At 46.0% G+C, this 26,075-nt stretch overlaps 1 protein-coding gene across 1 annotated transcript in view; it reads left to right on the top strand.

The window, feature by feature from the left end:
• ADAMTS13 (ADAM metallopeptidase with thrombospondin type 1 motif 13) overlaps positions 1-18,094 on the top strand; it is a 67,175-nt gene extending 49,081 nt beyond the window's left edge. Inside the window, exons 28-33 of the mRNA XM_040324175.1 lie at positions 486-690; positions 3,950-4,268; positions 8,378-8,524; positions 12,986-13,162; positions 15,173-15,357; positions 17,729-18,094. Of these exons, the coding sequence (XP_040180109.1) occupies positions 486-690; positions 3,950-4,268; positions 8,378-8,524; positions 12,986-13,162; positions 15,173-15,357; positions 17,729-17,917 (1,222 nt within the window). The 3' untranslated portion in view covers positions 17,918-18,094. The remainder of the gene's footprint in view (positions 1-485; positions 691-3,949; positions 4,269-8,377; positions 8,525-12,985; positions 13,163-15,172; positions 15,358-17,728) is intronic.
• The last annotated feature ends 7,981 nt before the right edge of the window (positions 18,095-26,075 follow it).

Raw genomic sequence — 26,075 nt, 5'->3', positions numbered from 1 at the left:
ATATTTGATTATGGGTTTAAAGGGGTTGTAAAAGTTTGTTTTTTATTTTCTAAATAGGTTCCTTTAGGCTAGTGCATTGTTGGTTCACTTACCTTTTCCTTCGATTTCCCTTCTAAATGTTTTTTTTATTTGTTTTCTTTGTCTGAATTTCTCACTTCCTGTTGCTCCTCAGTAAGCTTTTCTGGCTGACTAACCCCCAGCCGGAATGGTTGGAATGATGGGGGCAAGCTTACTGAGGAGAAACAGGAAGTGAGAAATTCAGACAAAGAAAGAAAAAACATTTACAACCCCTTTAATACTGCTTTAAATGTAAATAGTACCCCAATGATATGTGGTCATGAATTCTTCTTGGTGTCCTAAAAAGAGCTTAAAGGAAAAAAGTAGCGTCATTTAGCATTTCGTTTCACATCTCAGCATTGCTGGTAATAGTGTTCAAGATGAAACAAACATTTCTAATAAGCTGCCTTCTTCTTTTCGTCCTCTAGGTGGCGAGTGGTGGAGAGCGGTCCATGCTCTGCTGCTTGTGGCTATGGTGTATCCAGGCAGAAGGTGGTGTGTATGCAGACAGTGGCAGGGATAGATACAGAGGTGGAGCCCAATTCTTGCCCATCTCATGAGAGACCCTTGTCTGCTGTTCCCTGCTTTATCACCCAGTGCTTCTACACTTGGGACCTGGGGCCCTGGACAAAGGTACAGTGCACAGGCCATATACAGTAATTCGTTCCTTTATTCAATTCATTGAAATGTTTCAAACCCAAGTCAACTGATCTAATTTGTACTTGCAGTTGGCTGCAAAGCTGTGTTGACCTTTTTTTAATGGAAACCTGTCATGTGAGAATTATACTTTCTTCTGAAAATGCCAGTTGCCTGGCTGTCTCTGATTTGCACTCGGAAAAAATACAAATGCAGCTTGAAGCCGACAATGCTCAGATGGGCTTTTAGGGTGAACTCTGGGCAAATATAAATGACACAAACCAATGCAACACTATTAGATCAATATACGGTATGCATTTTTAAAAGTAACCTGAAAGCAGAGGGACAGAGAGGTGAGCTCCTCACTCCCAGCGCTGCTTTTCCTTTCACTGTCCAGTTAGTTCTTTCAGACAAGCGATGGATCGTTTATTAAAGCATGGAAAAGCAGCTGGCAGGTGTTCATGAGGTGCTACTGCTGCTTCCTGACACCTGTTCAGGGCCGATCCTAGGGTCCGAGGCGCCTGGGTGCAGAAAGATTTCTGGCGCCCACACATGGGCGTGGTCATCTTACTAACTCCTCCCCTTTACAAATGTTTCTATGGCTACGACTCAAACACAGAGATGCTCCCCTAAGAAGTCTTCATTAGTGTCCCCCATCAGAGCCCCCCCCCCCAGCAGGTGTCCCCCATCAGAGCCCCCCCCAGCAGGTGTCCCCCATCAGAGTCCCCCCCAGCAGGTGTCCCCCATCAGAGCCCCCCCACAGCAGGTGTCCCCCATCAGAGCCCCCCACAGCAGGTGTCCCCATCAGAGCCCCTCCAGCAGGTGTCCCCCATCAGAGCCCCTCCAGCAGGTGTCCCCATCAGAGCCCCTCCAGCAGATGTCCCCCATCAGAGCCCCCCTCAGCAGATGTCCCCCATCAGAGCCCCCCCAGCAGGTGTCCCCCATCAGAGCCACCCCACAGCAGGTGTCCCCATCAGAGCTCCCCACATCAGGTGTCCCCATAGATCAGTACTTGTCCAATAGATCCTTGTAGCTTGGGCGCTCTGGGGACAGAAGCACATTACAGGGGGCGGGGCATATGTGGCATCTTTGGTTACTTGGAGGGTGGCACTCGGAGACCATTTCTGGGAGTGAACGGGATGATTGGCAGCAGCTCTGGACACAGACAAGGAGTAGGGAGGGGAGCACTTTGGAGCTTTGGCGCCCCCACCTCTGCGGCGCCTGCGTGCGGAGCACCCCGTGCACCCTGCCTAGGATCAGCCCTGCACCTGTTTTTTATTGCAGAGCAGCAATTTTACATCGCAGGACCGCGCAGCAACTGCAAGACAAGCAATTGGCTCATGGTTGCGGTGTAACCTCATTGATCTCAGTGTGTGAGTTTAACAGGTGGTGCTGCCTATCAAACTCTGCAACTCTGTAATACTACAACTCAGCCACCTGACTATTCGGTGTGAAAGAGCCCTTACAGACTAGGGAGGATCCCGGATGACCTGAACAAAGGATAAATGGATTGAGTGATGCTAGCCATCAGACTGAGGACATGTAGTGGCACAAAAAAGTACTGCAGAGAAAATCTGTATTGAAAGCATAGGCGTGCGCATGAGGTGTACCATGTCTGCCTGGGCACACCCTAATCTGGGAATCAGCAACCCGTCGATTGCGATCTACTCATTGATTGTGGGCAGGTGATGGGTAGACTGCAATCCTTTGCCGACCCCGCAGCCTAGACAAGAGGGGTGGCATTTACTGGAACTGGATTTGTATTTTACTCCTGAAGCAGCTGAAAGTAGGCTTCTCCTCCTCTCCCTCCTGCCGGCATTCAGCTGCCACAGAAGGCTGCCCCTCCTGTTCCTCTTCTTTTTGCTGCCTGGGCCTCCTTGTGTGTTCCACTGGTCCCCCCTTTTCAGCCCAGTGCTGCCAGCTTACCCTCCTCTCCTGCTGGCTGCAGTGGGGGATTGTTTCAGGGGCTGAAAAATATGTAATTTACTGATCACTTACTGTATTCATTGATACCCGATTCATAGTAAACTCTGTTTACTATGCTTCAGTTTGTGAATGAACAGGAAGCTGCTCAGCACAAAGCACTTCTCATTTATTCACTGTTCTGTGCAGCTTAGCCTAAAGAGAAAAGGGACTGGGGAATCTCTGTCCCAAAAGTGAGAAATCAGGGGTCTGTTTAGATCCGCAATATTTCACCAGAGGCTACTAAATTATACAAAAATATATACATTATATTGTAAACAAAAATAAATAAATTAATTAATAAATGTAAAAAAAAAAGAAATATTGACACTGTCCACTGCCCTACTGATACCATCTTCTGCCCTACTGACACCATCCACTGCCAGTGGCAGCCCGTTCATTAGGGGCGCCGGAGCGCTGCCCCCTCTATCCACGGCCACCACCCCCATCCTCTATCCACGGTCGCTATTTTTCAGGACACCGTCACCTCCTATTCATGCATCTGGCTCCAGAGGCTCTAATAGGCTTCAAAATAGGGTGGGCTTGTGTCGCAGAGCATTGTGCCAGGAGCCCACCCAAGTGGTACAACAGCGAATAAATATTCGATATTAAAACACAGATCCTCAATCCGGCCAATCAGTGGCAGGTCTGAGACTCATTTTTCGATTGGCCACCGAGGAGGGAGGAAACGGAAGCCAATGCGAAACCCGTGGAGAGCAGGGGAAGGCAAAGCCGCCGCCGAGCAAGGGAAGTCGCCGGTGAAGCCTGGGAGGAGCGCTGCCCACCATAGATCCAGTAAGTGCAACAGACTAACCCGACCGAGTGGGATCGTGGGATCTTACCATTTGCCACCCCCCTCCAAATAAAATTACCACTGGCCACCACTGCCCTACTGACACTGTCCATGTTTGAATAGATTATAAAATGTTTGTTTACATTTATTTATAAGTGTGTGTGTGTGTGTGTATGTATACTGTGTGTGATGTGCTGGAAAAACAAGTCTGATCCATAGAGGCCCCACCTTGTAACTTACAGGACTAAGGCTGGACTTACACCTGAGCATAGCGGGAACTAGCTTTTTTTTTAACACGTCCGCATGTGTGCTTGAGCTTTGGGGTGCACGCCCTAATGCAATAGGCTGCACACACCTATACACCTGTCCTAATTCTTTCCAGCCTCCATGTATCAAGGGTGTGTATTTTGCATGAATATTTTTCTTGTCCCTCTTTTCCAATCCGTGTCGGCTGCCAAGGCAGAAGTAATATGTTTGTGACTGAAATGTCTCTCTCTCCAGTGTTCAGCTACCTGTGGTAATGGGATTCAGCAGCGAGAAGAATTCTGCATCAACTCAAAGACCCACCAGCATGTCACCCCCGCGTTATGTGGCCACACGCCAAAACCCATCACACTACGTGGCTGCTCTGAAAAGCTATGCCTGCAGGACACACAGACCACCCGACCGGATGCTGCCCATACGTTGATAGGAACACCACAGACCTCTGTTGCCCCAGATCACCAAAGACCTCAATATAGATCCTCACCCCCTGGCAGTCATCACACACCAGAGAGGCCCGGCGGAGCAGCATCAGCCGATGGTGCAGGAGATGAAAAAGGTAGATCTAGAAACTTCACCCTCATCACCACCCAGGTAGCATGGACCTAAGCAGCACCACTCAATGCCAAATGGCAGCTGTGAAAGAGAAGAAAATCTTGTAAAAAAGGAGATAAAAGCACCCGACATATAATTTTACCTCTGTATAAATCACTAAGGCCACAGGTACAATAGGTGGCATCCAGATTAAAGTGCCACGTTGTAAAAGAGGTTTTGGAGAAGCTTCAGAGGCCAACAACTAAATAAAAAAAAGAGAGGAAAATATGATTTGGGGTAAATAATTAGAAAAGTTGGGAACTTTGGAAGGTCTACCTTAATCTTAACCAGTAGTTTCCAAACTGCGGCCCATAGGTTGGATGCAGCCTTTTGCTTGCATTTATCTGGCCACCCGATACGAGGCACTATTTCTCCTACAGACACCAATAATGGGGCACTATTCCTTACACTGACACCAATAATGGGGCACCATTCCTTACACTGACACCAATAATGGGGCACTATTTCTTACACTGACACCAATGATGCAACCCTAGGCGTCTCTTGATACTGTTTAACCTAGGTCTCTAAACACAATAAAGTGGTTTTACTCCTGATCAAGTCACGTGACCGTGACGAATACGCGTCGAGACACCAGAGGCACCGGAGGTGACGTGTGTGAGCATGCTGCTCGTTTTATGCAGATGTTTATGCACTTTATTGTGAGTACCCTGATTTATGTTTTATGATTTATGATTTGTGTTTGTTAACTTGAACGAAACGCGTCGGGCTGGATTATTGATGCCACTGTTAATCTGATTTTATATTCATCTTAAATGTGAGTGTAAACTTTTTATTAAATACTGTAAGTTATCTTACAGAGTTACACTATGTGCGCCCCTGTTTTTTCTTCTTATTCCATATATCCTAAACTGCAACACTGATTGGGTGATCTAATGTCAATATTGGAAGTTTCCATCGGTGCAACTTGGACGTTTTTTCTTGCTGGATTTTATATATGCAGTATGCTGTTTCTATCCATTTGAATGCTCCAGAAGTTCCATCAAGAATACTTGGTATCCGAGCGGATCTAGGGCCAGATTCACAGCGGACTTACGACGGCGTATCTCCACGTACACTGTCATAAGTCCGAATGTGAGCCGTCTTATCTATGCGCCTGATTCTGAAAATCAGTTACGCATAGATTTGGCCAAGATACGCCGTCGTATCTTGGGTGCAATATTTACGCTGGCCGCAAAGGGCGCTTCCGTAGAGTTACGCGTCGAATATGTAAATTAGGTAGATACGCAGATTCATGAACGTACTTGCGGCCGCTACGCCGTTTATGTAAGGCTTACGTCCGGCGTAAAGTTACCCCTGCTATATGAGGCGTAGGTAATGCAAAGTATGGATGTCGGCAAGCGTATCTTTTTACGTCGTTTACGTAAGTCGGACGTGAATGGGGCTGTGCGTAGGTTACGTTCATGTCACAGGCAATGGGCCTGGCGTATCTTATGGAGTAAATTAGACGTGATACTGAGCATGTGCCTTTCGTTAGGCGCGTCATTTACGTGGGGTCACGATTGATTTACATACAACAGGCCCACCTCTTCCAAATTTGAATTACGCGGGCTTACGCCGGCCCATTTACGCTACGCTGCCTCAACTTACGGAGCAAGTGCTTTGTGAATACTGCACTTGCCCGTCCAAGTTGCGGAGGCGTAGCGTAAATAGGATACGCTACGCCCGCACAAAGTTGGTTTGGTTTGTCTTCATAATTTTCACTTTAAAGAACACTTATGGTGTGTTTTCTGTTAATTTTATCTGTTAAAAGATATTTTGTAAAGTTTTTAGTGCTACATCTGTTTTTCTATCGTTCTTTTTCACAAAATTGGTCTGTTTTGTGGTGTTGGCTGCTATTTTATTTATTTACGTTTAGAGACCGTGCGGTGTATATATATTTGTATATATTTTTTTTTCTGTGTTTTTTTTTTATCCATAAATATTTTAAACTACTATACTATTGGCGTATGTATCTCTCTTTGTGAGGATCACTGCTGATATATCAGACGGGGCCCCACAGGGAGACTCTGTTTAGAGACCAAGGTAAACAGTATCAAGAGACGCCTCACCAGGAAACAGCTGGAGTGTATGCCGCTTGTACCTAGAAAGATCTTTATATGCTGTTATCTTACAGCAGTAAGGTGAGGGGACATCCTCACTAATCACCAGGGGAATAGGAGCACTTTCCTATTTGATATCCACATTGGCAACTTGACACCAGCACTGGCACTTTATGTTGTTGCTGTTTGCACATGGATACTAAAGTTTATACATTGTTGCAATATTGAAGATTTTTGAATACAACATTGTATTTCAGTACTTTTTTTTTTTTTTTGCACAATTGCACTCAGCACTTTATCTTTTTAAGTTTTATTTATTTTGGCTTTATATTTGTTTGAGTGTTACATATGTTTCATTTGTTTTAACATATGTCCTACATGTTTTACATTTGATGTGATCGCTATTTCTTAATACTAGTTATATTCACTTAGTCCCTTTCCCACTCACCCTATACAGCGCAGCATTACCCCCCTTCTGTGACTGTTTTTGGTTTGATACACTTTCAGTGCTGCAGCCGTATCCCCCTCCCCTTCACCACACCTTGGTAGCGCGGGCATACTCCATATATCCAACGATGCAACACTATTCCTTACACTGACGCCATTGAGGGGGCACTATTGTTTCCACTGACACCAACAATGAGGCACTATAGCTCCCACTGACATCAAGATGGGGCACTATTCTTTCCACTGACAACAATGATGGAGCACTATTTCTTCCATGGACATCAGCGATGGGGCACTATTTCTCCCACTGACACCAATGATGGAGCACTATTTCTTCCATGGACATCAGCGATGGGGCGCTATTTCTCCCACTGACACCAATGATGGGCACTGTTCCTTCCACTGACACCAATGATGGAGCACCATTCTTTCCATTGATACCAACAAGTGGGCACTATTCCTTCCATGGACACCTGCAATGGATCACTATTCCTTCTATTGACACTAATTATGGGGCACTAATCCGTCAACTGACAACAGCAATAGAGCACTATTACTTCCAGTAACACCATTGATGGGGCACTATTCCTTCCATTGATACCAATAATGGGGTACCATTCCTCTCACCGACACCACTGATGGGGCACTATTCCTCCCACTGACACCAACAATGGAGCATAATTCCTTCCTTTGTCACCAACGAGGTGGCACTAATCCTTCCACTTACACCAGTGTTGAAGCACTATTCCTTCCACCAACAGTGGGTCACTATTCTTTTCACTGACGCCAACAATGCGACCCTATGCCTTCCACTGACACCAATGATGGGCACCATTTCTTCCACTTATATCAACGATAAAGCACTCTTCCCTCCAATAATGGGGCACTATTTCTCCCCTTACTGACCAAAGGCGCTATATCATTTTTTTACTGGGACATTTTCTACTCCCACTGGCCACAGTCCGGCTCGCCTGAAGTCCGAAATTTAGTTAACTGGTCCTTTGTTTAGAAAGTTTGAGGACCCCTGATCTAAACCGCAGCTGCAGGAAATGTGAAAGGCTAAACTTGATAAATATCAACCCGAGACCTGGGGGACCTGCTGCCCGCTGTCAGGATATAAGAGCCGGCAGCAGAAGAATTTTTACTGTTTAGTGTGGATGAGGGAATCTAGATTTCTCTCGTTCAGTCCCTTTACATGCTGTAAACTGCCCATACGCTAGCAGAATTCAGTTCAAATTTTTATTGTTTTAAGAACGTTCATTCAATTTTCTAATTGTTTGTTCAAATCTCTGTTCGTTTTTGACCGCATTGATGATAAAATTAAAGCAGCAAGAGGGAACATTTTCTAGAATGTAGTTTTGGTTTGGTAAAGTTTTTTGTTCCTAAATCGAATTATATTTTGAAATACTTTTGAATGACGTTCGTCATGTCATTGAATGTTCAGAGACTTTCCGTACGAATGTTCATACGAATGTTAATGCAGGAATTTCCTAGTGTATGGCGAGTGTTAGCGAGAATACTGGTAGAGGGACATAAAGTTAACTGTTCTTCTAAACTCCTCCAGGTGTATGCGGGCAGCTTTTCCTGAACGCCTCTGGAATAATCAACACCACCGGGATTCTGGAAAACGATTGTATATTCTCGATCGGACGGCCGCTAGGAGAGATTATTATCATCAAGATTCTGTCCAGCTCTCTGAACTGCTCAGCTGGTGGGTGTTTTTGGTCCTGAATCTTCTGTACATCTAATTGTCTTAGTTTAATCAAAGGTGTATTAGTGCCAACCAATGACATAAACGGTGTACTACACCAATGCTATCCTCAGTGAGCATAGTTTGATGCCACTGTGCTCAACTTTTTAGTGTTTGAGTATCAACTATACCATCCATGCAGAGGCGTTCCTAGGGAGGTGCGGGGGGTGCGGTCCGCCCCGGGTAACACCCGCTAGAGGGGTGACACCATCCTGATTAAAAAAAAAAAAAAAGGGCTGTGTAGTGTAAAAGGGTCCAGAGGTGCAGGGGGCTATGTGATGTAAAGGGGTGCAGAGGTGCAGGCGGCTGTGTAATGTAAAAGGGTCCAGAGATGCAGGGTGCTATGAGATGTAAAGGGGTCCAGTGATGCAGGGTGCTGTGTAATGTAAAGGGGTCCAGAGATGCAGGGTGCTATGTGATGTAAAGGGGTGCAGAGGTGCAGGCGGCTGTGTAATGTAAAAGGGGTGCAGTGGTGCAGGGTGCTGTGTAATGTAAAGGGGTCCAGTGGTGCAGGGGCTGTGTAATGTAAAGAGGTGCAGGGTGTTGTGTAATGTAAAGGGGCCCAGAGGTGCAGGGTGCTGTAAGATGTAAAGGGGTCCAGTGATGCAGGGTGCTGTGTACTTTTAAAGGGGTCCAGTGATGCAGGGGGCTGTGTAATGTAAAGAGGTCCAGAGGTACAGGGTGCTGTGTAATGTAAAGGGGTCCAGTGATGCAGGGTGCTGTGCAATGTAAAGTGGTCCAGAGGTGCAGTTGTGGAGAGGGGGTACACAGTAGTAACAAAAAGATATTGAAGGATGCAGAGGTATGCAGGGGGCACAGTGGGGTGTTTTTACAATTAAACGTGGGGGGGGTGCCAGATATTGGATCCGCCCCGGGTGCCAAATGCTCTAGGTACGCCCCTGCATCCATGCTATGTACACAGGCCACAATGTTATGCCAAGTACACAATGAGAAAATGGGCCGAAAAATAGCGCTCTCAAAGCGATCATGCGATAATCTGATCGTTAGTACACAGCTTTTGAGAGACGGTCACAACAGTTCATACAAAATTATCCAAAGGGACACACATGAAAAAATCTCCCTCGTACGATACCAGAACGAACGATTTTTATTTAATCTATACAGACCGAGACCACGCATGATCGGAGATGAAAGAATACATTACAATACAACACATTACATCATTTCCAAAGTTGTCGTGTGGCGTATGTGAATTTTTGTATTGTAAAATGACGGGCACAAGGTGGCTCTCTCATCCTGGGATGGCGTCATGAGACATCGTCCCACGCTCGCCGCCTCTATGCGCCCGTGGGAACGTGCCGTGATCGGTGGTGCATTCTGTCCCTGGGACACGACGCGTCACCGTTAGCCGATGACGAGGCTCTTTACCCATGTGATCAGCAGTGTCCAATCACAGCTGATCACATGTAAAGCAGGAAATGCCCGTTATTGGCATTTCTCTCCTCACACTGACAGCGTGAGAGGAGAGCTGATCAGTGGCTTTTCTCACAGGAGAGATCTGTACAGATAATCAGGGCACTGATCATCAGTGCAGGCCTAACAGGGCCCAGCAGTGATGCTAATCAGTACCCAGCAGTGATGCCAATTAGTACTGCCTTCAGAGTGCCAGTCAGTGCCTGCTTATCCGTGCCGCAAACCAGTGTTGCCTATCAGTGCCCATCAGTGGCACCTATCAGCGCCACCTATCAGTGCCCATCAGTGCTCCATATTAGTGGCATCTCATCAGTGCCCATCAGTGCAGCCTCATTAGCACACATCAGTGAAGGAGAAAAATTACTTATTTACACAATTTTATAACAGAAACTAAGAAACCCCTTTTTTTTCAGTCTTTTCAGCAAAAAATTAAAAACCCCAGTGCTGATTAAATACCACCAAAAGAAAGCTCTATATGTCTCATAAAAATGATAAAAATTTAATTTGGGTACAGTGTTGTTTCACCGCGCAATTGTCATTCAAAATGCGACAGCACTGAAAGCTAAAAATTGGCCTGAGCAGGAAGGGGGTAATAGTGCCCAGTAGGCAAGTGGTTAACCACTTCCATACCAGCAGGGCCGGCCTTTGGGGTGTGCAAGCTGTGCGGCCGCACAGGGCGCCATGGGCAACAGGGGCGCCATGCGGCCATCCAGAGGGGTACTAGGGGTGGGGGCGTACCACACACTGGGGGGGTGTCAGACCGGCAACGGGGGGGGGGGGCTACTCTGAACAGGGGAGTCTGCATTGAAGGGGTGGATACATTGAAGGGGGGTCTGCACTGAAGGGGGGGTCTGTGTAACATGCAGGGGTCCAGAGCTGCAGGGTTCTGTGTAATGTGTAAAGGGGTCCAGTGATGCAGGGTGCTGTGTAATGTAAAGGGGTCCAGAGTGCTGTGTAATATAAAGGGGTCCATAGGTGCAAGGTGCTGTGTAATGTAAAGGGGTCCAGTGATGCAGGGTGCTGTGTAATGTAAAGGGGTCCAGTGATGCAGGGTGCTGTGTAATGTAAAGGAGTCCAGTGATGCAGGGTGCTGTGTAATGTAAAGGGGTCCTCTTTGTATATGTTTAGGTGACTGGCGGGTGCCACATGATTAGTTTGCATAGGGCGCCTGAACACCTAAGGCCGGCCCTGCATACCAGGCACTTATGCACCTTCCTGCCCAAGCCAATTTTCAGCTTTCAGCGCTGCCGCACTTTGAATGACAATTGCGCAGTCATGCTACACTGTACCCAAACTATTTTTTTATCATTTTATTCCCACAAATAGAGCTTTCTTTTGGTGGTATTTGATGACCGCTGCGATTTTTATTTTTTGCGCAACAACTAAAAAAAGTCAGAAAATTTTGAAAAAAATAAAGTTTTTATTTTTTTCTGTTAATTTTTTTGTAAATAAGTTATTTTTCAATTACGGGCACCGATGAGGTGGCGCTGATGGGCACCGATGAGGTGGCACTGATAGGCATCACTGATGGACACTGATAGGCGGCGTTGGTATGCGGCACTGATGGGCACTCATAGGCGGCACTGATGGACACTGAGGGGCGGCACTGATGGGCACTTATGGGTGGCACTGATGGGTACATATGGGCACTGGGCATGGATGGACACTGAGGGGTGGCACTTGTTTATTTACTATTTTGCCAGTCAGTGCCCATGTTGCCAGTCAGTGCCCATTTGTGGGCACTGATTGGCATCTATTGTGCCTATTTTTTTTACATGTGGATGGCCATGGGGGATGTACCTGGCCATCCACATGTTGCCCCCATCCCTGGTGGTCCTGGCGGCTTCCCTGTGGTCTAGTGTGAGCATCCGAGGGGGGGCTGCGCTGATAAACAATCAGCGCGAACCCCCCCTGTCAGGAGAACCGCCGATGGGCTCTCCTCTACTCACATCTATCAGATCAACGGCTCTTCCTGTTTACATCGTGATCAGCCGTGATTGGACACGGCTGATCACGTAGTAAAGAGCCTTCGCCGGAGGCTCTTTACCGAGATCGGAGATGCAGGGTGTCAGACTGACATTTGGCACCTTTTGGGGGGCGGGAGAGGGGAGCAGGTAACCGTTTTTGACAGGTACTCGTCCCCACTTCCGAGAGACCTCGCTGCGGCCCCCTCCTCCTTCCATCGCTGCCAGGCCATTTGGAAAGCGCTGCATGCTTCGTACATGCGCACTAGGAAACCGGCTGGGAAGCCGCAAAGCTTCACTGTTGGTTTCCCTTACGAGGTATGGCAGTGGCAGCACCCAAGAGCCAATTAAAAAATTTCCTGTGGTACGAGGAATGGCAGCGACAGTACCCGAGAGCTGATTGGAAAATCGGCTGAGGTGCCAACATCGTGGGGTCCCTGGACAGGTAAGTGTCCTAATATTAAACAGTATTTGTAGCTGCTGACTTTTCATTGTTGGAGGGGAGGGGGCTGGAGCTGCGCTTTAAGTCAGTAAAAGTGCAGCCTGGAAATGACAGACCAAGTTGTCACTGAAGGGCTGCCATTCTTTGAATCTGTAAAATTTAAATTGGCCAAAAAAGAATCACGTGCAGAAAATGCAGTCCTGCCTAGAAGTACTATGAAAAGCCTGCTGAATCTGGCTGCAATATACAGTACATTACAGGACTATGATTAAAGTAAATCTGCACCCTTTCATTAGGGATACAAAACGTAAAACTTCCATTAAGCTCCCTTTGCCTAGTTTGCACAATAATATGACGGATAATATTTTATCAGACCTTCTGGCAAAGATTAGACTTTCCAGGGTGTAGGAAGAATAGGGAAAGTCTCCCCAACCCCATAGCCAGGTCCAAGCACTATGATATGAGGGGAGGGGCGGGGCCCGAGTCAATACAAATAGTGACTTTCAGAAAGTCAGTAATTGTTTAGGGACTTCTACAAACTCTGGGATTCATTCTTCACTGATTGATTTACTTCCTTTGTAGGGGAGCTTGTATTGTTCTATGGCAGAGCTATGTGGAGAAAGGCTTGTACCCGTATCTCAGGGGTCACAGTGCAAACACGATCGAACACAGTGACGGTGAGACAGCGCCAAGTTCACCCCGGTAATGGAATAGCCCTGGAGTACTCAACTAGACTGGTCTCTAAAACCTATCACCAAGGTATGCCCATATCATTTACTGGAACATAATGCAATTGTAACCGAATGTGCCGGGCTGTCATACTGGTCCTCTCACTTCTGCATACCTCCCAACTTTCTGAGATGGGAATTAGGGACACCTATCAGAAAAAGTATGCAGGCATAGGACACACCCCCTGCCACGCCCCCTTAAAGGAGAATTGTACAAAAAAATCAAGATTGGTTAAACCCACAGGTGCTTTTTTTACCACTACTATTCCTTTATATTGGCTTTTGGAATTTACAAATGCAGCAATTTAGAAATCATTTAGAAAACATTTATTGCTTGGTAAGTAGCAGCCAATGTACACGGCTATGATCGCTTGTTCCACAAAATAACACTGGATTGGACCCTGGACAAAACAATTCTTGTGACGTCACTTCCCAGCCATTTTCGGCTGTGTCCTCTGCAGAGCTTCTGCCACTGGAGACCGGACCGGAGCGGCTTCAGAAAAGGTATGTATAGCCATTTCTTCTTTACAGGACTAGGATAGGTTAGTGTTAGATCGTGGATGTAGAAATGTTTGTGTTTTCCCTTTCCCTTTAAGGCAGGGGTCTCAAATTGGCGGCCCTCCAGCTCTTGCAAAACTACAAGTTCCATGAGGCATTGCAAGGCTGACGGTTACAAGCAGAACTCCCACAGGCATTGGCATGATGGGACTTGTAGTTTTGCAACAGTTGGATGGCTGCCAGTTTGAGACCCCTGCTTAAAATTGGTTCCTTTAAGCTAGTGCATTGTTGGGTTACTTACCTTTTCCTCCCATTTCCCTTCTAAATGTTGTTTTTCTTTGTTTGAATTTCTCACTTCCTGTTTCTCCTCAGTAAGCTTTCCACCATCATCCGAGCGGTGGAAAGTCAGTCAGAACAGCTTACTGAACACCTTACTGAACAGTTTACTGAGGAGGAACAGGAAGTGATAAATTTAGACAAAGAAAAAAAACATTTAGAAGGGAAATGGAAGGAAAAGGTAAGTGAACCAACAATGCACTAACTTAAAGGAACCTATTTAGAAAACAAAAAACAAACCTTTACAAATCCTTTAAGGCCTGGTTCACACCTATGCATTTTTTAGTGCGTTTTCAGTTTTGCAGAAACCCACTACAGTCCATATAACATGGTTTCCTATGGGTCACGGTCACATCTGTGCATTTTGTGGAAAGGGCCAGGGACTTTTTTCTGGTTTTTGGTTCCATAGACTTCAATGGATCAAAAAAGTGTATTGAAAAACGCAAAATGTACCTGGGATATGCAAACTGTAACCTGCATAGGTGTGAACCAGGCCTAGAGCAGTATTAAACCTAAAAGCAAACATTTTATATATTCAAGTTTACCAATCCTTAGATGTGGTGGCTGCATTTGTTTTCTTTTTTGGGCTTTTTTCCCTTTGTTTATACCCGGTGATCTGGCCAGTAACACACCTCCTGTATTTGAACACTTCCACTCTGGATAAAGAAATACAGGGGGCACCCTTAGACAGCAGCATTGTCAGTCTGGATGGGAGTATTTGATGTACTAGCAGATTTCAATACACTAACAAATTGAAGCCAAACGTCAACTTTATAAGCAGTTACAGCGAAATTTGTTTGCCTTTTTTTGGGATAAAGGTTTTACATAAATAAAAGAAAACTGATCATTGTAAGCACCCCTGTCAGTAATAAATGGTTTGTCTGATCCATTGTAACTGCTACATTTGTAGAATTTGTTCTTTTGAAAAACACCAGACTTACTGGCTAGATCACTAGACAAAAATAAAGGAACAAATGCTTAAAATGTAAAACGAATGCAGCCATCACATCTGTGCAATACATTTGAATGTTTGCTTTTGGGTTTAATACAGCTTTAACTAAAGCAGATGAGGTTGGAAGTTGATTGGTTGCCATGCACAGCAGATTGTGTCCCCCTCACTATTGTATGTACACATGGGATGATGTATAGACAACGTTCGGAGTCTGATGGAGCAGCAATATGACGGCCCTCTCCTTCCTTCCCATAGACTGTGATGTGCAGCTGTTCGGAATGCGAGGGGACATACGAAACCCTGTACAGCCGCGGTTTGAGCTGGACTCTCCTGCTTGCCGTATCTTTATTGATGTGCCTCCTAAGTATACCATTGCAGTCCATGCTTTGTATATGGACCTTAAAAATGGGACCAATAAGACGCAGTCAGATTACATCCTGGTAAGTCACTAGTCACATTGCCTATGCAGGGCTGAATGGACAGACTCCACCAAAAACACATATGTAACCTTTCCATGGTTGTTGGCAAGTGGAATCACATGACATACACTGTATTACCAAAAGTATTGGGACAACTGTCTTTACACACACATGAGGGTAGATTCAGATAGATTTGTCTATCTTTATGCCCAGCGTAACGTATCTCAGATACGTTACCCCGCTGTAATTTAGGGCGCAAGTTCTGTATTCAGAAAGAACTTGCGCCCTTAGTTACTTTGGCGTAACGTATCTGTATCGGCGTAAGCCCGCCTAATTCAAATATGGATGATGTGGGCGTGTTTTATGTATATTAACTGTGACCCCGTGTATTTGACGTTTTTTACGAACGCTGCATGCGCCGTTCGTAAAAAAATCCCAGTGCGCATGCTCGAAATTCCGCCGCAAATCGTCATTGCTTTCGACGTGAACGTAAATTACGTCCAGCCCTATTCGCGAACGACTTACGCAAACGACGTAAAATTTTCAAAACTCGACGCGGGAACGACGGCCATACTTAACATAGGATACGCCTCATATAGCAGGGGTAACTATACGCCGAAAAAAGCCTAACGTAAACGATGTAAAAAAAAAGGCGCCGGCCGGACGTACGTTTCTGAATCGGCGTATCTAGGTCATTTGCATATTCCTCACGTAAATCTATGGAAGCGCCACCTAGCGGCCAGGGTAAATATGCAGCCTAAGATACGACGGTGTAAAACACTTACGCCCGTCAGATCTTAGAGAAATCTATGCGTAACTGATTCTATGAATCAGGCGCATAGATGCGACCGGCCGGACTCAGAGATACGACGGCGTATCTGGAGATGCGCCGTTGTATCTTCTCTCTGAATCTACCCCAGAAACGTTAATGGCATCCCAGTCTTAGTCCGTAGGGTTCAATATTGAGTTGGCCCACTCTTTGCAGCTATAAAATCTTCAACTCTTCTGGGAAGACTGTCCACAAGGTTTAGGAGTGTCTATGGGAATGTTTGACCATTCTTCCAAAAGCACATTTGTGAGGTCAGGCACTGATGTGGGATGAGAAGGCCTGGCTCACAGTCTCCACTCTAATTCATTCCGAAGGTGTTTTATCGGGTTGAACCCAAGCCAGTCAATTTCCTCCACCTCAAACTCGCTCATCCATGTATTTATGGACCTTGCTTTGTGCACTGGTCCAAATCATTTGGTGGAGGGGGGATTATGGTGTGGGGTTGTTTTTCAGGGGTTGGGCTTGGCCCTTTAGTTCCAGTAAGGGGAACTCTTAAGGCATCAGCATACCAAAACATTTTGGACAATTTCATGCTCCCAACTTTGTGGGAACAGTTTGGGGATGGTCTCTTCCTGTTCCAACATGACTGCACACCAGTGCACAAAGCAAGGTCCATAAAGACATGGAGGCGCGAGTTTGGGATGGAGGAACTTGACTGGCCTGCACAGATTCCTGACCTTAACCTGATGGAACATCTTTGCAATTAATTACAGCGGAGACTGTGAGCCAGGCCTTCTCATCCAACATCAGTGCCTGGCCTCACAAATGTGCTTCTGGAAGAATGGTCAAACATTCCCATAGACACTCCTAAACCTTGTGGACAACCTTCCCAGAAGAGTTAAAGTTCGCATTTTAGCTCTCATAATACCTGAACAACAGGCTTTATAGCCTAACAACTTGATTTTTATAATTTGCTACTAAAAAGTACCACTTTCACACACCAGGTTCCTCTATGTGTTTTGGATTAATTTGGCTAGCGCAGGAGGCCCCTCTTCTTAATACCACTCTCACAATGTTGTTCTTTCTCTACCGCTGTATATTTGGGTCGGTGGCGGCTGGTGCTCGGTTTGGGGGGGCAGCAGTAAACAAAGCTGTGCACGCTGCTTTCCGAGCCCAAACTTTTTGAAGACAATCAGAGCCTCCCAATCTAATCGCATGCTTCAAGAGAAAAAAACAAAAACATTGGAATCCATGAGGCCCATGCAGGGCCGATCATCCCTATAGGCTGACTATGAAAGCCGCTTAGGGCCCCGCAAAGCTGTGAAGGGCCCCCCAAATTACTAGAAGCCCTGCCTGGTGAGAAGTAATTTTCGCCCCCTCACCCCGCTTCTAAACTCGCTGGCTGAATCATTTCCGACAGCAGAACACCCCCTCCCCCCCGCTTCTCATTTTTAATATGCCAGGTCATTTTGCTTAGGGCCCTAGGGAGGTCAGGATCGGCACTGTGCCTATGCCCTGTGTGTAGATTAGAGGCCAGACGCATTGATTGGGGGGCGGCGCCCCTGGGCCCCATATGGACAGGCCACCACTGAGGTGTTGATCTGTGTGTGTTCTCATCTCCAGATTCGGGACATGAAGTCGATGAAATCCACCGCTTTCCATGGAAACAACTTGTTCTACTGGGAGTCCACAGGGAGCCGGGCAGAGGTTGAATTTAATGGCGACTTCTCACAGGACAGAGTCAGTTTCCAAGCGCAGTACTGGGCGAAGGAGAGGGGGAAGCCAACTCAGAATGGAGAGTCTGTTGTCTGACCAGCCAATGGTTGAGGTGGTGGAGCGTGATCGTGATTACCTTCAAAACAGGAGAAGGTCTGCTGCCCTCTCATGGTTACTTACCTGTAGTGCATACTGTACATATAAAGCTGTGACTGATCAATTTGTCGCTCATTCAATGCAATTTTTTCAGGTTCCTGCCGTGATAAAAATCATTATTCATAAAAACAAATCTCTGTTCCCCTGATCCAGAAACATTTACTCACATTCCCCAACACCCAGATTGTCTTGATGTTTACCAGAAAATCCGCAACGTGGTAACATTCACAACTTTCATCAGAGCCGATGTTCTATTCTCCTTCGGTGATTGTTGGCCTACCAGCTATTGCCTAGAGAGATGTGGCCTGATTGTCTGAGTCTGACCCATATATGCCACACTGCAGATGCAGATTGTAGGCTGAAATATCTATTCCCATCTGTTTGTATGCATATCCATCATTATTTGGAGGGTTAATGTGGTCAGATCCAGGCCAATGTGTCAGGAACCCAGCAAATTGTATTCATATGCCCCTATGAAGAGCTGTGTTGGAGGTATGGGCACAGTTATGGGTCACGTTGCGCACACATACACTGCAGTTTTAAGCAATAAATATTTTTTTTATTGAGATTTCTACTTCAGGATCCACTTCAAACTGTAACTTCATGGTAGGTGAAAGTACTGGGGGCAGTCTGTGTGTAACATTACAACCATGGGCTTAGTTATAAATGGTTGTATGAAGATTCACCAAGAAATCACCATACTTGATGAACTATTAATATGATATGTAAAGCACAAATGGGTAATCCTGGACGTCCACACTCCGATGCAACACCTATGACTAAGCACCAAATCGAGGTGTGAAACGCGTCAGCTGCTTGTATCCCCCCTCTTCTGTACTGTATGGACTGACTGTCATGTATTGGATTTTAATACAATAAAGGTGTTGCATCAGAGTGCGGCTGTCCAGGTTTACGCGTTTGTTCTCGGATCCTATGCAGAGCCTGCACGTGCCTGCCTCATTAAGGGTGTGTATTACATGGAAACTGTGCTTTTAGAGCGGCATTCCTTTCTCTTCTCTGTCACAGACTGGACTATGAGATGTAAAGCACTCAACTATACCAGCAACAGGAAAGCCACACTGACACACCTAACAACATTCTTCCTCTATCAACATAGGCGTGCGCACAGGGTGTGCCAGGTGTGCCTGGGCACACCCTAATCACCCTGTGCTGGGCAGATTCCCTCTGCTGCATGGCTGCAGAGAAAGGGACTGAGGAATCTCTGTCCATGGTTCCTTTCTTTGTATCAAAAGTGAGACATCAGGGGTCTAGACCCTTGATATTTCACCAAATGGGGCTCATAAAAAAATTGTAAAAAAAATTAAATAAAAATGATTGTATAAACATATTATAAAAAATAATGCAATTGTAAAAATGTAATTGAAAAATAAACTACTAACACCAACCTCTGCCCTACTGACATCGTTCAGTGCTCTACCTACGATGTCCATTGCCCTACTGCCCTATGGCCCAGATTCACAAAGACTTACGACGGCGTATCTCCAGATACGCCGTCGTAAGTCCGAATGGCCGCTGTCGTATCTATGCGCCTGATTCATAGAATCAGTTACGCATAGATTTGGCCAAGATACGAGCGGCCTAAGTTTCCTACGCCATCGTATCTTGGGTTGCAATAATTACGCTGGCTGCTCGGTGGCGCTTCCTTGATTTCCGCGTTGAATATGTAAATGAGCAAGATACGCCGATTCGTGAACGTACGTATGCCCATCGCAATTAGTTATGCTGTTTACGTAAGACATACGCCGGCGTAAAGATAAATCTGGTCTCTAGGTGGCGCAGCCCATGCAAAGTATGGACGTCGGAACAAGTATCTTTTTACGTCGTTTGCGTAAGTCGTACGCGAATAGGGCTATGCGTAAGTTACGTTCACGTCACAGGCATTGAGACGACGTATCTTTGGGCGTAAATACGACGTGATACTGAGCATGCGCGCGCATGCGCCGTTCGTTCGGCCATGCATCTACATGGGGTCAAGCCTCATTTAAATACAACACGCCCCCTACCAGCCTACTTTGAATTACGCGCGCTTACGCCGGCCCATTTATGCTACGCCGCCGTAACTTAGGACGCAAGTGCTTTGTGAATACAGCACTTGCCTCTCTAAGTTGCGGCGGCATATCGTAAATACGATACGCTACGCCTGTGCAAGGTAGAACGGCCGTACCTGAATCTAGGCCTATATATTTATACACACACGTGTGTTTGAGCTTTGGGGTGCACATCATAATGCAATAGGCTGCACACACCTATGTCCATCAAACTATCCAGCAGGAACAGGTTCTATTCTAAATTTTTGCACCATGCACGGCGCTTGCTCTGACTATTAAGATGGAGGAGGCCCTTTGTGTTGCACCTTGGTGTACTAGTTCCGCTTGCTGGTATGGGTGAATGGGTACGGTTGTTTGCTGTGGTGGAGATGAGTCGAGTCAGCATGTTGTTGTGGAACCTGATCCCATCTGGAGTGACAACATGTCAAATATTTGACATTGAAGGTATAAAGTACCATCATTATTTGAAGGCATTCAATCCAATAGAAAAATTGTTGGATGTCTGTATTTTATTTTTATGCTAAATAAAACCTGTACTGAGAGAAATACAAAGTTTGCTATTACCATTGACCTCATTCTGGAAAATGCTAAGTGCCTGGTTATTCCATGCATCACTATACTGAGAACATACAAGTAGACTGTGAAATAATAACCTGCACATTTATTCCAAGCCAATGACTCAATGTACTAAAATCACAGGATCAGGTGACAGCCAGACATTAGCATTTTCAGCAGAAGCATACTTAAAGGATTAGTTAACCTTTACCTAAAAACTGCCTGTGCAGGTAAGGGGCACCTTTACACAAATAATAAACGGTGCAGCTTTGACTAAAGTTGAATAGGTGTAGGCCATTTATAGGTGATACTGGTTAAATAACTGTTGACTAGTGGCCTACAAATCTGAGGTCCACGTTTAGTCTATTATCTTTTGCGTCAATTTGAATTATCATCCTTAGTTGATATTATTGTCAATGTTTTTCTCTGTGATATGGGCTCTGCATAGCCCAAACGGTTTATAAAATTGGAATGTCTTCTACTGCTCCGTTCATAGTGTTGTCGCATATACTGTATGACCAGTTTTCTTTATTCTTGTTTTGTACTTAGCGTTGTACAATCTAAAACCTAAATAAACACCTCTTAAAAAAAGAATTCTCATTCTCCCAAAATGTTCCTTTCCTGAGTAGCTTTGAAGTTTTCTTTGAAGGAGAGGTCCAGCCTGAGCTTATTTGGCTGGGCTTCTCCTTTAGGTCACAGGAGTGCAATACGTTTTGCAATCCTGTGACTCGTTTTCAGCAGAGAGCGGGCTAAAGTCTGCTCTCTGCTGACGTCACTGGAATCTATCCAGGCACCGCGTCATCCCGACAAAGTCTGGATCTGCCAGGTGCCTGGACTGATACCTGTCTCAGCCTCTCAGCGAGCCGCTGAGAGACTGTGATGGCTGATCTCCACAGCTCAGCGCTCCAATGAGCATGGAGGAGCAAAGCAGGAGAGCTGGTGACTGTCAAGCAGCTCTCCTCTTGGGGCTCTGTGAGCATTGAACCATCAGCGGTGGCTCCATTCTCAGTGTAGAGGGGACAGCTATCCACCTAGGTAACCTGTGGCCCTTTGGTATATGATGTGCGGCCCTCGGACCCCAGCAGGATGTAGTGGGAACACTGATTAGGGTAATTGCACTGATAACTACTAGTCTCATGTATCATGTACCCAGTTTCATATTGTCTTCTGCAATATATTCTCAGACAAAAATGTAGCTTTACCACACCCTCTGACCCTCATTTACTCTATTAGGTCTACAGTTTCAGATGTTCCCCCCAAGTATTGCATATATTGAACCTTATGTGTGGCCCTTTGGTGATGTCATGGGCTGAGCTTGAGGCTCCCTTTAGCTGATGAGTTGACAACCACTGTTCTAAATGTTATGTTGCAAATTTTATCTGAAAGTTTATCAGTCAGATCTGTGTGTCAATATTTAAGTAAATCCAAAATGTGTTCCTCCTGCTCTATACTGCTACCCACCTGGGTTTTGAAGGTCCCTTGTTTGTAGTCAGATACTCTGAATGCAATGGTCTTTATGAATGGATATTATAAGGTTCCTTATCACTATCTTCTTGGTCATGTCAAACATGCATATCTCTTACAATTTGTTTTATGAAGCTTATATTTTACATTGTTTGTAGTTTTCTTTGTACGATATTTTTACTGTATTTTACTGTAGAATGAATATGAGAAATTGTGCATTTAGCAAAAATCTCATATTTGGAGCTGAGATTGCTGGGGACAATGACTGCACAGAACAGGGAGTGCTTTCTTGTTTAAACAGTGATCCATGACTTGTACCAAGTGAGCCTGAGTCATCTATGAGCCGTCTCTCCAGGCACATGACCTATGATGTCATCTCTACATACCATCATGCTTCCCTAACTGTACCGGTTTCCAAATCAGCTGACTGATCATTATTGTCATATTACAGTGTTTACACGGTTTAATAAATACCACAAAGGACACAGAATAAATAAATACCACAAAGCACAATTCTGTGTAATGAATTCGGAGAGTGGATATTATACTCCTGTACAATACAAGACATGAGAGAGTAGTTGTGTCCTCCCTGTACGTTATATCCCCTGAAATTCATAAAGACTGTCACAGACAGATTTGGTGAAATCGTCTCACATGCATTCTAAAAGTGGTGCAGCGTGCGCCAAATTCCGGTTCCTGTCTAGAACTTGCACTTGAATTTGAGTCATGCTGCAGCACCTTTAGAACACATGAGAGACACCTTTGCAAAATCCGTCTCTCTACACCAAAAAGAGAGATTGTGCTAATTAGCTCCACTTTCATAAGATACAAACACTCTGTATTTTATTATGAATTTGGGACAAGTGTCACTCCACAATGTACAAGTACGGCAAATTCGAACTATTTGAATTTGGGGCACGAGCCGCTGTCGGAACCAAAACTGACACAGATGTTTTTTTTAATTAGGCACAACACAATAACAAGAGCAATTAACGCCAGGAAAGTGGCGCAGCAGCTTTATTGAATTCTCCTCATTATTCTTAGAAAATAGATATGACACTACTGTACTATTTATTACATTATGACCACTGACGAGTAAAGTAATTAACATTGATTATCTCATGACAATGGCATCTGAGCGTAGGTTCACACTGACAGTGGGTTAGAAATTGTGCGACTTCGGGAGCGATTTCAGAGACATACAAATCGCACCCTGAAGACGCCAAAAGCAGTACAGGAACTACTTTTGGGAATCGATGCCATTGCCAGTAATAACCACCGATTTGGCATGAGTTTTGACAATGTGTACCAATGTGAACCTAGGCTAAAAGTCGGTGGGATATATTAGGCAGCAAGTGAACCTGTTGTCCCTGAAGTTGATGTGCTGAAAGCAGAAAAAATAAGCAAGCGTAAGGATTTGAGTGACTTGGACAAGGGCCAATTTGCAATGGCTGGACGACTGGGTCAAAGCAACGGCAAAATGGCAGCTCTTGTGAGATGTTTCAATCTCAGGAGGGCTAAAAATTATAATGGGCACACATACACATGAAATTGACTCTCACAGTGACACTGACAGCCTTGTGCAGCGCAGATGATGATGACACCTCACTGACATGACACGTCACCTCCTGAGTCACAGTGACAGTCTCTCTCCACACCATGTGGTTCCTTCAGTCCAAACAGCACTGACAGTCCCACTCCCGACTTGCCTTGCTTCCGTCCCACAGACCCCCACACAAGACTCTGGCTGCTCCGCTGCCTTGCACTATGACATCACACAACATGCTCAGGCAATGCCTCTGCCAGACCCACCCCCCGCTGGCCCCACCCAAACACACTGTAGCAGGCACTTGGATGGTCTGGGCTGGCTCAAACTGGACATGGCTCAGAGCTGATGTGTGTGTCACAGTCCTATTTTTTTTTTTTCACAAGAAACCCGTCCTATTTTTTTACTGGCAACCTTTTTCCTGTCACTGACATTTACTGGCAGGAGAAAAGTGCCTGTTTTTGACTGGCCAGTGGTAAAAATAGTGATGGTTTGGCAACACTGCTTACTGTGCTGTAAGCTCCCGATGCATACTTGCAATTGGAAGCTTTTCATTCATGTGAGCGCTGTGACAGCCGATTACAGCAGTCACATGACCCAAATGCCCACCTCTGCCTCCCAGCCCTTGAGTCCCGGTAAATACTGGTGTAATGCAGGAACCAGTGCGATTCCTGGGTGGGTTCCCGCATCGCATCTGACTTGAAGGAAGTTCACACTGACATCTACGAACCGCTGTGGGTGTCAATAGAAAGTTAATGACACCCCAAAATTGGTTCACTGAACGCAGTGTGAACTGTGGAATTGGTTTGTCTGAACACCCATGTGATCCGATTCCAGTGCGGCCCAAAAAAAAAGCTCCTGCATCATTCTGGCGCGAATGCAATGTGATTTCAGCCATAAAAACTGTATGGTACAGACATTGCATAAGTGTAAACCCAGCCTGAAGAGCTCTAAAAGCAGGGTCGGTGCAAAGGGGTTAAAGTAGTTGTTAAGCCAGGGATGGACTGGCCATTGGGACTACAGGGAGTTTCCCGGTGGGCCGGTGGCTCAGTGGGCCGGCTTCGGTGACAGCGGACCGCCGCCCCCCTAGCTCCTCTGTCTCTCCCTCTCCGCAGCGCTCACCTCCTCTCCCTCCCCACAGCACTCACCTGGGGGGGGGAAAAGAAGCAGGGGGGACTACAGAGGAGCACGGGGGGGGGGGGGACAGACAGCTGACTCAACAGCTATGGCCTAGTAGTTTCTCACTTCTGCCTAATCTTGTCCCATAAGGGGGGGGGGCACCGAACTGATTCTTTGCCCCGGGTAAAATAATGTTTAGTTTCCTCACTGGTACTGCCTATAAGAGTACCAGTACCAGCCGTTCTACTCTAATAAATAGAACAGCTAGTGAAGGGGGAGAGGGGGCTTGGGTGGCCGGGGGGGTGCGGGAGTTGTCCGGCCGCCATGGGAGAGACCTGTCAAAGTGGGCCAGTCTGGATGAAGTCCAGGGCCAAATTTCTGTCCCAGTCCAGCCCTGTGTTAAGCCACTCTAATCTGTTTGCACCATCAGGACTGCCTCCTAGTGTAGTATCCCCCTCTGTGTGTGATTTATAAAAATAAATGCTGCAAATACCTCATTTCAGAGCCAAGATTGCGATCACGTGACTGGCCGAGTCTCTCCTTTCCTCCTCTGAGAGATGAGATTCCCCCGCTGACGACAGTCGGGAGGGAAGGAGGAGAGAGTTGGCCGGTTAGTGTAATTTAAGCAGTGGGTGGGGGGGGGGGGGCACTGTCACAAGATGACAGGCAGGTAGGGGACGGAGGAGGACAGGAGAGCTGCAAATGACAAAGGCACGTAAACTGACCACGGTGTCAGGGTTCAGCAGCCATGATATACCGTGGTCAGTTTACAGGGGGAGGGTATAGCCAGGAAGGATCAGACAGGTTTTTTAGGTGTTACAGGGGGCCAAATGACACAGCACAAGCACTGTGTCATATAACATGCTTTACTAGAGCAGGATCCATTTAAACGCTTTAAAGCAGAGTTTCACCCAAAAAATTGAACTTTCTCTTTTCCGGTTCCTCCCCCCTTCTGCTCCCACTTCCTGGGACCAGATCCCCGAGCCACCTTCAAGTATTACGCCCCTTCCGGTGCCTTCTCCGTCCCCCCTGCTGACTTCTGGGAGACACACGGGTCCGGGAAGAACGCAGGGACCAGTAGGAACACGCAGCGTGAGTTGCGCATGCGCAGTAGGGAACCAGGAAGTGACTTCCTAATTCTCTTACTGAAGATGGCGGTGGAAGGTGTTTCTGTACTTATAAAAAATGATAACACTCCATTATAATATACCATCATTTTATAGATTGTATATATAAAAGGACACTGCTGTACAATATATTTGGAGAGTTGTCATGCCCTATAACAACACATTGCAGTGAATTCACACACTTACAATCCTGGGATAAAGATCCTTACTTTCATACA

The sequence above is a fragment of the Rana temporaria genome, chromosome 9 (genome assembly GCF_905171775.1).
Source record: "Rana temporaria chromosome 9, aRanTem1.1, whole genome shotgun sequence".
NCBI lineage: Eukaryota > Metazoa > Chordata > Amphibia > Anura > Ranidae > Rana > Rana temporaria.
The sequence above is the reverse complement of the archived record's forward strand: the minus strand, read 5'-3'. Positions and strand labels throughout refer to the sequence as shown.